The sequence below is a fragment of the Wasmannia auropunctata genome, unplaced genomic scaffold (assembly GCF_000956235.1).
Source record: "Wasmannia auropunctata unplaced genomic scaffold, wasmannia.A_1.0 LD336026.1, whole genome shotgun sequence".
Lineage (NCBI taxonomy): Eukaryota > Metazoa > Arthropoda > Insecta > Hymenoptera > Formicidae > Wasmannia > Wasmannia auropunctata.
In genome coordinates, this window is record NW_012026864.1 from 2,895,802 (window position 1) to 2,906,863 (window position 11,062).

Consider the following 11,062-nt stretch of genomic DNA (forward strand, 5'->3'; position numbering starts at 1 on the left):
GGGAGAAGGCTCTTGTGAAGCGTGTTTACGACGTGTAAAGGAAAGGTGCTGAGTCTGTTTTTAATTTCTTTCCATCGATTTGAGTTTTTTTCCGGCTCCCTATCAATTTTCAACATAATATTTAATATATTTTGATTTGACATTTTTTTATTGACTGGGGTGGAGCCTAACAATCGAAGTTCGATACCTCAACCAGCTCGGCGATACCGGGCATAGGTATGTCTTTTACATAGTAAAAGTGGGGACACTAGCAGTCCATATTTATATAGTCAAAGACTTCATTAGTCTTTAATATGTAGAAAATTCTTTATGTTTTGTTTCAGGTCAAACCATGTATACCTGGAATCTTGTACACTAATAGAAAAAAAATGGATTTTGCAAGTTGAGGCCAGTGCGCCGCCATTTTGGACATAAGAAAAAGAAACAAAAAATTTTTTTAGTTTCTTATATGTGTAAACTAATGTCCTCTAAACAGATTTTAAATAAATTTATCCATTTATAAACAAAAAAATCCCAAACTTTAGGTATCGTTCTAAAACCTCAAAGGTGGCGTAACTCCTTAAAAATTTCAAATGTCCGCGGTATCGCACGTATAATGACACTTATAACACTCGTGGAAAACTGAAAGAAACGCGACGGTCACGTCATTCACGCGACGATACACAATGCGATATTAACATGAGGATGCCAGCTCGTTTCACATGGAAATTCATGAACTCGCCTAACCGATTTTCACGGCGCCGCGAACGAAAAATCCGTATTTTTCGTGGAAAAGCACTCGAGGGGAGTAGAGCGCTCTCCGGAGAGCCGGAGGACGTTGAAGGATCGCCCTCGTACGCCATCGACGCCCTGCTTTGCACTTGAATAACCCAATTTCGGGATGGCGCAACCTCTTCGGGGCATCCGCCAAGCTACGTCCGCAAACAATCCATTCGACGAAGATTTACGAGCTGAATTTTATCGCGCGCGCGCGCGCCTCGCATTCTTCGCCGGTTACATACGTGCTCGCCGTGAAACTTCCTTAATGCGGTCATACTTCCTCTTACTTTGTTCTGCAGATTCGTGAAAGAAAGATCGCGAGGAGGGGATGAAAGTGGGCTCTCTTAAACGCGGATCGTTCAAGTTCTCAAAAGACGTGGCATTCGTCACGGGGAGAGCACGGCCCTTGGGACGCGATCGTAATATGCAGCGCATGAAAATATTAATATCGTAATGCATGCCTTTTTTTCGTGTCTCTTCATGGACATCGCGTGTGCGCTTTACCCTGAAATTATTTCAATTTCAGAATAATAACGCAAAAGATAATTGATACTCTTCCACGCAAGTTAGTGTCTAGGAATGCAGGATGTGTTTACCATAATTTAATGTTTTATTGCTTAATTATACGGACCGGCGAGCTCAGTCGAGTCCGCGGCGGGAGGGAAACGAATTTGTGAAATGAATTTCACGGCGCGCACGCAGCAATGAGATTTTTCTCGGCAAGGGAGGACGCGTCGTCACGGATTGTGTGAAAAATCGGCCGGTATTGGGATTAGGAGAGAATGGCGGGTAGGTTCACCCTACTTTGCACCTGAATGACCCAATTTCGTCGCTATTGCGACGCATCCTTACGGGTTGCGCGTTCGCGAGAAAGCGATCCCATCTACGGGGAATCCCATAGTGCCACGCTCCTTTGCAAATGAATGGGCCGAGCGTAGCGCGCGCGACACTCTCAAGAGTCGCTCCACGTGATTTGCCCCCGCGGGCGGGTACAATCTCGTTGACTTTTTTTTCCACGTTTCCTCATTCTGAATCAGCCATGCGAGGCGTGCGCGGCTTACGGCTCTCATCACAATGCAATTATGCGGGTCGTTCGGCCGCGCGAGATTCCGGCAAGATTTCGAGGTAGGATGCGACCCGGTTTTTCGAGATCCCCGAGAGCGCTGTAAACGAACCGTTTACAAGCTCGTCTTTTCAACGCTTCCCAATAGCTTTCCGACCCGAGAATTTCAACGCCACTCGAGTTTTCACGTCGCTGGAATACTAAATCGGCAGGTCGCCGGGAAATGCATTAATTTCCAAGCTATATCTTTGAATATTTATGTAATGTGAGATGTTTTGTAAAAGTGTTTATAAGTTTTATTTAAAAAAAATAAAAAATATATTTGTAAATAAAATTGTATTTTGCATAAGAAGGAGATAGCTGTGCAAAAAGTTTCTTTTTCGCGGAATGTCTGAGAAATGTTGTGCAATTTGTTGAACGCGGCATTACATTACGTTGCACGCAAAAAGCGAGCAAATAGGTGAGAGCTACTATTAAACGCGGCGGGAGTCTTTATTGTGTCGCGCGAAAAGAAGCGTGTAAGCATGACATCGTGGTGGACACAAAGTCCGTTTTCAGGATAAACGTCGCGGTGATACAAATGCCGTTTCATTTTTTAGCAGCCACACGAGCCGGCTGGCTCATTTTTCAAAGAAGGGGATTATTCGCGCCAGAGAGTGGCCGTACGCTGTCGGAGATCGCGGAGATCTCTACGTGAAAAAAGGCAAGACAATGCTACCCGGTTTTTTTTTAATGACTTTAGCGATAGGAATCTGCAATTAAGTATCGCTTTGTTACGACATTCTGAAATTAAATTTGTACTTCGTATAATATAATTGTAAATGCAAATGATTCCCGAAATCTTCTCTTCAGACATTATGACTAATAAAGCATCTCTGCCGTAAAACGAAAGTGACACCGAATTTTTATTAAGTTACTTACTGGAAAAACTAATTCTTTATTTTATAGTAAAACTACTTGAAGTTTCGTGTTTTTACAAAAATAACGTAGTCTCACTTCACATCTAATATTTTTTGCCGTACGGCGTACACGTGTATATGTATCTTAATTCTAAATTCCGAAATAATGCGAAACGTCAATAAATAATCTAAAATGAAAACAGAAGATGTAAATACAAATACATTCTGCAGCTCAAAAATACATATTCGAATATGACATGATATGGCTCGATTATTATTAATATTGAAATGTAAAGAAATATAACAGAATTTCTTATCCAAATGGTATATAACCTATTTTCCATTTTTATATAACGTGTGTATTAAATTATATTTTACTTAAAGATTTTTATGTATGTTATAGATAACTTTTAACAAAATTTTTTAATTATTAGAAAAACGTGGTTGTATATATTATATCGCGAGGATACGTCTGACAATGTACATCCTTTCGAATGTAACATTTTACCTTTTCAGCAACCTCCGTGCAGGATTTGCACTCACCTTACTCCGCCGGCTGCTTTCAATCCACGCACTTTGGAAAGCCGTTATAAATCGCCTGTCACAAGACGAAGAGAGTACTACGAGCCAAGGAGGTGTGATGCGAAAGTCGGCACGAATTCGATATACGGATTTAATTCACGTTTCTACAATGTCGATCGTCCTGTAAACAAAATTCAAGAATTAAAGAGTAGTGTTCCGAATCCCGATAGACCGAAGTGTCATGATGACGGGACGGTAATTTATTAATAATACACGTTAAACGAATATGATAAATTAAAATAAACACTTTAGATTGTACACGGTAATTCCTTTCAAAAATGTTATCAGGAGGGTTTGTTAAAATCGCCGCGAGAAGTCGAAATGAATGATCTAAAGGACGCTCATTGTGCAGTAGTAACATGTTTACGGGAAATGGAAAAGATAAAGACATTTCTGGAGGACGAGAATTCTTGGTGGAAAATTCTAAAGGGACGTACGATCGAGTGTTGCCAGCAAAAGCTGCCGCATCTCCACGGGGTTTTGGACGGATCATCTGTTACTTTAATATTGCTTGAAGAAGGCACGGACGAGGTACAACATTTTCCTTAATTTCCTATTTTACTCCTTTTATTTTATAAATTTTAAGGGTACTATTGATGAAACAGTAACATTTGAAAAATTTGAAATTGTCGTTCAAGAAAGCATGTGTGAGACACTTGTGAACAATTTATATTCTTTCGGTATAGGCTCCACGTCGTTTTGTAACATCAATACCGAAAAAACAAAATAATATTGCCAGTTCAAAATTCGGCACTTCTCGAAGAGACTTGACGAGCGAGACGAAGTCCCGAATAGAACACATGGACGAGTACGCGGATTCTGACACAATTCCACATTACAGTCTCGATGTAAAATCAGCTTTGATTGAAGTTACAAGGTAAACTCTCTGCCTTTCAAATTATTATATACGTTGTTAAATTTTTTAATTACATCTAGTATTAATTAGATTAATATATTTTATATTATTTATTCTTGTGCGTGCTTTAAACAAATTTGAATTACGTGAACGTAAAATTTATTAAATTTTAACATACGTAAACTTTTCCAAAATATTTTAAATATATTAAAATATATTTTATTTAAAAATATTTAAAAAAAATCTCTTCTTATTGTTAGTTCCGATATTAACAACCACGAACCGACCCAACGGTACGTTAAAAGAGCTGTTACGAGTGAACAGAGTATTGTTGCTTCCGAATTTTGGACGGACGGAATACAAGAAGATGAAAGCGAACAAAAAATACCAGAGACATCACATAAATCCAAAGAAATACGTAACAGTACACAGCATGAAGATAAAGAAAAGAGGATTGATAGATCAAGTAGTAAAATGCAGAGAGAATTGTTATATATATTACATATAATATATTATTATATGCATATTATTATGTATTTTATATATATTATTTGTTAGTTATACATATATTGTACATATATCAAGTAAAAAAAAACAGAATTTATTTAAAAATTGCTAGTGCCTAATTATATTATATATTCTTAGTTAAAGTTAAATCTTTAACATATAACTTTCAGTTGTGCCACCGAAAGAAATACGATACGGTCAGACCAGCCGGATGTTCAAAGATACATTGAAGCCTCAAGAGGCATTTAGCAATGAAAATATCGAAAGCAAAAAGAACATAACAAACGATTTTGAATCAAACGTGGATTTAAGCACGGTATATAAAATTTATGTGTATATAAATGTTATTTTTCAATATCTATCAATTTATTTATTAATTTTTCCGTAGGAGATTCCGTCCAGAAATGTGTCAAGTCATAAATCGAGAATAAACACGATCAAAGATCGTGTGAAAATTTCGTTACATTCCAACAAAACTAACAACAAAAATTTCAAGGTCTAAAAGCAGAGATTAATGTTTAGTATATGTATTCAAAGAAACAAATAAATTTTACATACCGATATTTCGTATTAATATCTATTTTAAAAATATAATTTTTATGATTTTAAAAGATTTTTAAATAATACACAGTATGTGATCACATCCCTGTTTTGTTATTACTTGATGTTGTCCAAATACCACGAAACCTATCGATTTGTACCTATCGAGTTTCACAACGTTCAACTTTCAAATTTTAGTTCGTTGACTTTTTGTCTACGTTTACAGAGTGACATAATAAAAATATTTCATAATTTCGACCGTATACCATAGAATCGTTAAGTTCTGCAGGAATCTCGGGAAAAGGTTCCGGAATGTATGCACGCGATCTTCAAATAATGGCAACCAGGTTGGATTATTTATCAGGTTATCATTATCAATTATTAATTATTTATAAACTTAAACGGTGAATAAATGCACAAAGAAAAACAAATCTGTATTCTAAATTTACGCGCGAATTTAGACAAGCGAAATGAAGAAAACCCTTATAATAGCGAGGAGTCCAGTTTGTACTATCGACGATGAATTAAAAATGGGCTCAACGACCATCGTGATTCTTCGCGAATGTGCGATAATAAGATCTCCGCTATCCACTCCGAATACCTCGTGTAGAAGTATGAGATGTAAAATTAAACTTTACAAACGATTTCTCGATTGTATTGTATATAAATTCAATAGTATGACGAAGTTTATGAAATATTTCTGATCCATCTTCGATGACAGATCGAAAGCTCCGAAAAACTATGCGCTGATGAAGCAACAAAATTCGTCCGATTGAAAGAAGTTTCAGCGAAACTTACAAGCCGGAGGAAAATTAACGCGATAGAATTTGGAGAGGTACCTATCTTAAAATTCAGAATGGAAGAGAAAGACGAAGAATCGGCATCTTTCGATGGATCTGCTTATATCTTGACTTTTGAATCACTCAAAGTGTCTCTGCAGAGAAATGAAAGTATATCGGTAATTGATCAGCGACAATCAGGCTCGTACAAATCTACAGAGAGAGTTAAGTCATCCTGCTGTAAAGGTGGATGCTCAAAATCGTGCACGGAGTATAGAAAAACCAGTTGGAATGGGTACACATGACGTTTGATTGATTAACTGTTTTTAAACATTGATTTTTCTAATAGATAACAAAATCAGCTAAATTAAAGTTCTGATTAATCGATGTTAATAAATTATACACGCAATGTTAATCGAGTATATGTTCGATATTTGATCAATATTTATTAAATGCGCAATTAATAATTAAATAAGCGACTAGATATCAAGTTTTAAATATTATAATATTGAGGGATATCATGAGTATGTCAGAGATATTTGTGCATGTACACATAGAAGTATGTCCCGAGCATTTAGTAAACAATTTTTCTACATACAGGCCATCTTCACACATCCTGCTCGAAGGCGGGCCGTACTAATGTCAATTATACATTTTACATATATTTCAGACCTCAAACGTCAGACCGGGAACCGCAAACGTTGCGTGAATCATTCTATCGTCAAAAGAAGCCCGAGACAAAGCCCGCGGCAGAAGTGCCACTGTTCGGCCAACTGAAAACGAAAATGAAAGAAACGTCGAGGAAGTTGCAGGTTTTTTTTTTAAGTTTCTCCTCGCCCCGTCGTTGGAATATTTTTGCGCAAGCCGAAGACTCTCAATAGGTAAACTTCCAACAGAGCGCCTTGTCATTTTTTTAAGGAGACAACGAGACGTACCGCGGCGAGAGCGAGGTCCTTGTATGATCGCCTCAGACCGTGGCGAGTATTGGGATTCAAGTGCGACGTGAAAAAATGCGATAGCACGTTAATGGGCTGCAGCGCGGGAGCTTGCAGGAAAAAAAGTATGATTTTCGGTGAACCCAGTCGTCGTCCGTGCGGTTCGAAAACGGCCGATTCTTGCGTCAGCGACACCTCGACACTATCGAGCACAAGTGAAGATACCGTCTGTATGTAGAGACTGTATGTTTTAAATCCTATCGTGATTTAGACTTATTGTTAAGCCTATCGTGATCGACATATTATTGTTACCTGCTTGTCCGCTTGTTAGATACTATACCTCTCATAAATTCGATTTGATCGCTCAAATGCCATCGAAACGTCAATCGACGGCATTCGCCGTGCGCTTCGGGAGGAGAGGGGAAAAAAGATAAATAAATAAAACTCTCGGGGATTGTCAGGTGCGATTCTCTGGTTTACGCGGGCGTTAAGTAGCGATATATCACTGCCTAGGCGTACAGCAGGTAAATCGACTTTTATTGCTTTATAGCGCTTGTAAGCCCCGCGCGCGCGCCATTCCAAGTCGCACGTGTAATCTGGAATGTAAAGAGCTCGTTATTACGGCGGTGCTATTCATGAATCGGACTCCTAACTGACAACGAGACTACACACGTTGATAGGCGGATATGACCGCGATACTTTCTGCGGACGCGGCGCGAGTTATCGCTTCGTCGATTCTTTTTCTTTATTTTTTTCTTTGCGTGCGACAGAAAATTTCAATTGTGCCCAACGAAGCACATAATTCACCTTCTACGTTATATTACTTATAAATTCTTGCGCCACTATCCAACGCCAAACGACATGGAAAGAACGATTTTGCTGGAAGGTCTAAAAATTCTGTTGGGAATTCAAACTGGTTATTAGAATATCAAAACGTTTTACAGTAATGCTCATCATCTTTCGTTCTTTCCATGCAGCCAAAAATTTCAATATTATATCTTAAAAAAGCGTATAATTAAATCAGCTGTTATAGTATAATTAAAAATCATTTTCAAAAGAAATTCATTTAAATTTGGTTACCTACATTTTGGCAAATTTTTTAAGGGGAAATTTACGTTAATTCAAATTTAATTAATTTGTTTAGAAAAATTTATTTTGTTGACTCTTTTTTATTCGGCTGTCCGAACGTCTATACTTATACCCGTAATCGAGGAACGAAGATGATTCATGCGCGACCTGTCCTGCACCCAAACCGAGGTCCCACCGCTCTCACCCGCGCGGATCGCATAAATCGCGTGTTTTCCTTCTTATTGGCTGATTGAATAATACATGTAACTGAATAGTATTAAACCGGCTGAACGGGACACGCAAGGTCCATGACGCCTGTCATGTCGGGCGGGTCATGCGTCAGCATTTTGACGAGTTGTTTAGGTCGGATCAATTTATCGCTTAAAGATACACACGGAATATGGCTGTTGCGCCTGTATTTGTCGATGCGGAATTAACAACTGTGATGTAAGATAAGACCGCGGATTTATGAACGCTGTCTACTATCAATTCATCATTTCGCGTCCATTATATACGTCCGCCTTGAACCATTGGGCCATTCGATCGACACGTCACGTTCGTAACTATTATTTACATTATTGCTCATATTTCTGTGAAATGAGATATCCTCAGTCAATCGCCACTTAATCTGACAAGGATTTGATTACGCATGAGGAGGGAAAATTTCCCCGCAATTTTTCCAATTCATTGAAGTTTATTCGAGAGGTGATAGACACTCGCGACGCGCCTCTTCTGTTCATTACAGTATTTTTACGCGGAATGAGACATTATATGTAGTTGATCCAAGCGTACGGCATCTAATGGTCCCCGACATCCGTAAACGCGCGCGAGAAATTACGGTACAAGTAAAACGTCAAAGTAATACCAACTGAGAAATATACAATTTCCATTACGCTTGCGTTTTTTCTTTCTTTTTTTTTCTTTGCGAAATGCGTTTTTGCGAAGACGTTGGATTCCTCCAAGTACAGTACAGGATGCAACCATACGGAGGAGAGACCGCCGCGTCGTATTATATTTAACCGCGTGCAATTTCGCGACGCGAAGTGCACCAAAAATATTATTATTTCGATGCGCATGAACGGCACGGACGGAGGGAGAAAAAGTATTAATGACAGAGTATTACGTGGCCGTGAGTGCAAAAATCACCGCCAAATCACCGACCGGCCGTCTATAATCTCGCCTATTCAGCGTAATTTATTACGCATTGATATTTACAATCCTTTAGGGTTAATATCTCTCTCCGCGTCGCGCGACGATTGCCACGCGCGCGCGAGTTCGCTGGGTGATGCGAAACCTCCTCGTTCGAGGACCGACGACGATCCCCCCCCCCCCTTCGCCGAGATTGCATATTTAACACGCGGCCAACAAATTGACCTTCCTAGCGCCCCATTATACGACATTTGCGAATCAATCAAGACAAGTGGGCGGCGAATTTACATCTAATTATGGTGCACGTGGATATATCCGAGAGGTACATTACATGTTGTTATTTCTTTGATCCCTTGCGAAACGACCGGGCATTATACGTTGTACGTTAATAATTAAATTACTTATATTTAACTGCAATTGAAGGTTAATACCGACTCGGGATCGAGTTAAGAGCCAGTCGCTCCCAAAAGAGCCGCTCCTGTGGTTCTTCGAAATTTATATGTAGATTTATTGGAGATTACGTACGTACAAGAGTATATAAAAAGTTGTTAAGCAATCCTCGCACTCTTGTTTCAATCTATATATAACCAATATATTAATTATATAGATATAATAAAAAGTGAGACTAGAATACGAGCTGAACGCCAATCTAAAGGTCTCCATTAGCATCGAAGACCGGCTGACTTATACCACGACGTTGCAGTTCCAACGTTGGTTTTTGGCCGTGCAGCTTCAATTCCGCGTGCCTATTCCTCGTGAATTTACTGTTCAGGTTAGGGGAGGAGGGACGAAAGAGAGATATGGCCCCTCGGACACACGCACAAAACGGGGCCCCAGCCGTTGCATAAATCACAATGAAACGCACGCCTCATTATACTTGCAGGCACTCGTGTAATTGCGACGGGCGTGTCCGCGCGTATTTACCCGTGCAGATCTGCCGGGCCGGCTGGTTGCCGAAACATTATCACCGCGTATGTGTGTTTGCATTCAGTTTCCATTCTTTTTTTTCCTTGCTTCCTTTCTTTCTTTCTCGCAGCGTACGTCCTGCACATATCTCGCACTCTTCGCTCCCTCCTTCCCTCCCTCCCTCCCTCACTCTCTCTCTCTCTCTCTCCTAGTTTTCTCAGCTCCATCCGCGACTCTGGTGCTTTCTGCGACCGGAAACGGGAGGCCGGATATGGGTGTGATGCGTGGCGTGGTCCTGAAAGCGACGCGTGTAACACGGAATTATGTTTTTGTTTGCGGAAATGGTTCGCGCCGCGATGAAGATCCCGAGCCGGCGCGGCGCCGCGGCTTCCTTCTCCTCTTCGGCCGAGACGAAGGGGATGCACCGTGCGTCGTCCCGATCGTACGGATTATTTTCAAAATCGATGATAACCGCTTTAGATCTCGCATCCCCGTATACGTATAATGAATTATGGCAGGTACAACGTGCAATTTTACGTGTCGTTGATCACGATCTATTATGAGTCATGAGATTCTCTTCGGCTGGATATTCTTTACTTCGAAGAGACGGCTATGAAATTGTTTTCATTGTTACAAAAACTATATTTATCTATGCTTCTTAAAATGTTTATGCTTTGCATAAACCATGCACTTTCACAGAAGAATGGTGCACTTTAAGATAGGTATAACGTAGGATAAGGCGAATAGAAAGATTAATTGATTATAAGAGTTTTGTATTAAAAAAAAATTTTGTGTCCAGTCATTTCCGGCAACAATAGATTCCGATTTCTATGAGTAAGAAAGTATAAAGATGAATTTTAGAAAATGTCAATCATAGAAACATAATGTAAATGTAAGTAGCAAAATTAATGAATTGACTGTCATAATGATTAAGTGACTGACATTTTATTCTTAAGTGGCCTGATGGTCACTGATGGTGGTCGGCGCCGTCGATACATTTATAAAAAAAATGTCATCTA

The 11,062-nt window shown here is 39.4% G+C and overlaps 2 protein-coding genes across 7 annotated transcripts; both read left to right on the top strand.

Annotated features, from left to right (window-relative positions):
* The first annotated feature begins 2,814 nt into the window (after positions 1-2,814).
* On the top strand, positions 2,815-5,229 carry LOC105452869. The gene is made up of 7 exons (XM_011694387.1): positions 2,815-3,045; positions 3,238-3,498; positions 3,592-3,834; positions 3,990-4,180; positions 4,420-4,625; positions 4,837-4,982; positions 5,055-5,229. Exons 1-7 carry the CDS (start codon positions 3,043-3,045, stop codon positions 5,166-5,168), a joined length of 1,164 nt encoding a protein of 387 aa, XP_011692689.1. The 5' UTR covers positions 2,815-3,042; the 3' UTR covers positions 5,169-5,229.
* A 135-nt stretch (positions 5,230-5,364) lies between these two features.
* On the top strand, positions 5,365-9,694 carry LOC105452870. 6 transcript variants are annotated; one of them, XM_011694389.1, is made up of 7 exons: positions 5,365-5,553; positions 5,668-5,818; positions 5,928-6,280; positions 6,656-6,797; positions 6,904-7,150; positions 9,214-9,459; positions 9,561-9,694. In XM_011694389.1, the coding sequence occupies exons 3-6, from the start codon at positions 6,063-6,065 to the stop codon at positions 9,429-9,431; spliced, it is 825 nt and encodes a 274-aa protein (XP_011692691.1). In that variant the 5' UTR covers positions 5,365-5,553; positions 5,668-5,818; positions 5,928-6,062; the 3' UTR covers positions 9,432-9,459; positions 9,561-9,694. The 6 variants fall into 6 exon arrangements, with proteins under 6 accessions (XP_011692691.1, XP_011692692.1, XP_011692693.1 ...); XM_011694390.1 differs by having other exon boundaries at positions 5,365-5,570; positions 9,214-9,694; XM_011694391.1 differs by having other exon boundaries at positions 5,668-5,827; positions 9,214-9,694.
* The last annotated feature ends 1,368 nt before the right edge of the window (positions 9,695-11,062 follow it).

Coding starts and splice junctions, on each gene's coding strand:
- LOC105452869 (XM_011694387.1), top strand. Junction 3,499..3,591: donor AGTGTCATGATGACGGGACG/GTAATTTATTAA, acceptor AAATGTTATCAG/GAGGGTTTGTTAAAATCGCC. Junction 4,983..5,054: donor CAAACGTGGATTTAAGCACG/GTATATAAAATT, acceptor ATTTTTCCGTAG/GAGATTCCGTCCAGAAATGT.
- LOC105452870 (XM_011694390.1), top strand. CDS start 6,063: ATGGAAGAGAAAGACGAAGAATCGGCATCTTTCGATGGATCTGCTTAT. Junction 6,798..6,903: donor AAACGTCGAGGAAGTTGCAG/GTTTTTTTTTTA, acceptor CATTTTTTTAAG/GAGACAACGAGACGTACCGC. Junction 7,151..9,213: donor CACAAGTGAAGATACCGTCT/GTATGTAGAGAC, acceptor ACAATCCTTTAG/GGTTAATATCTCTCTCCGCG.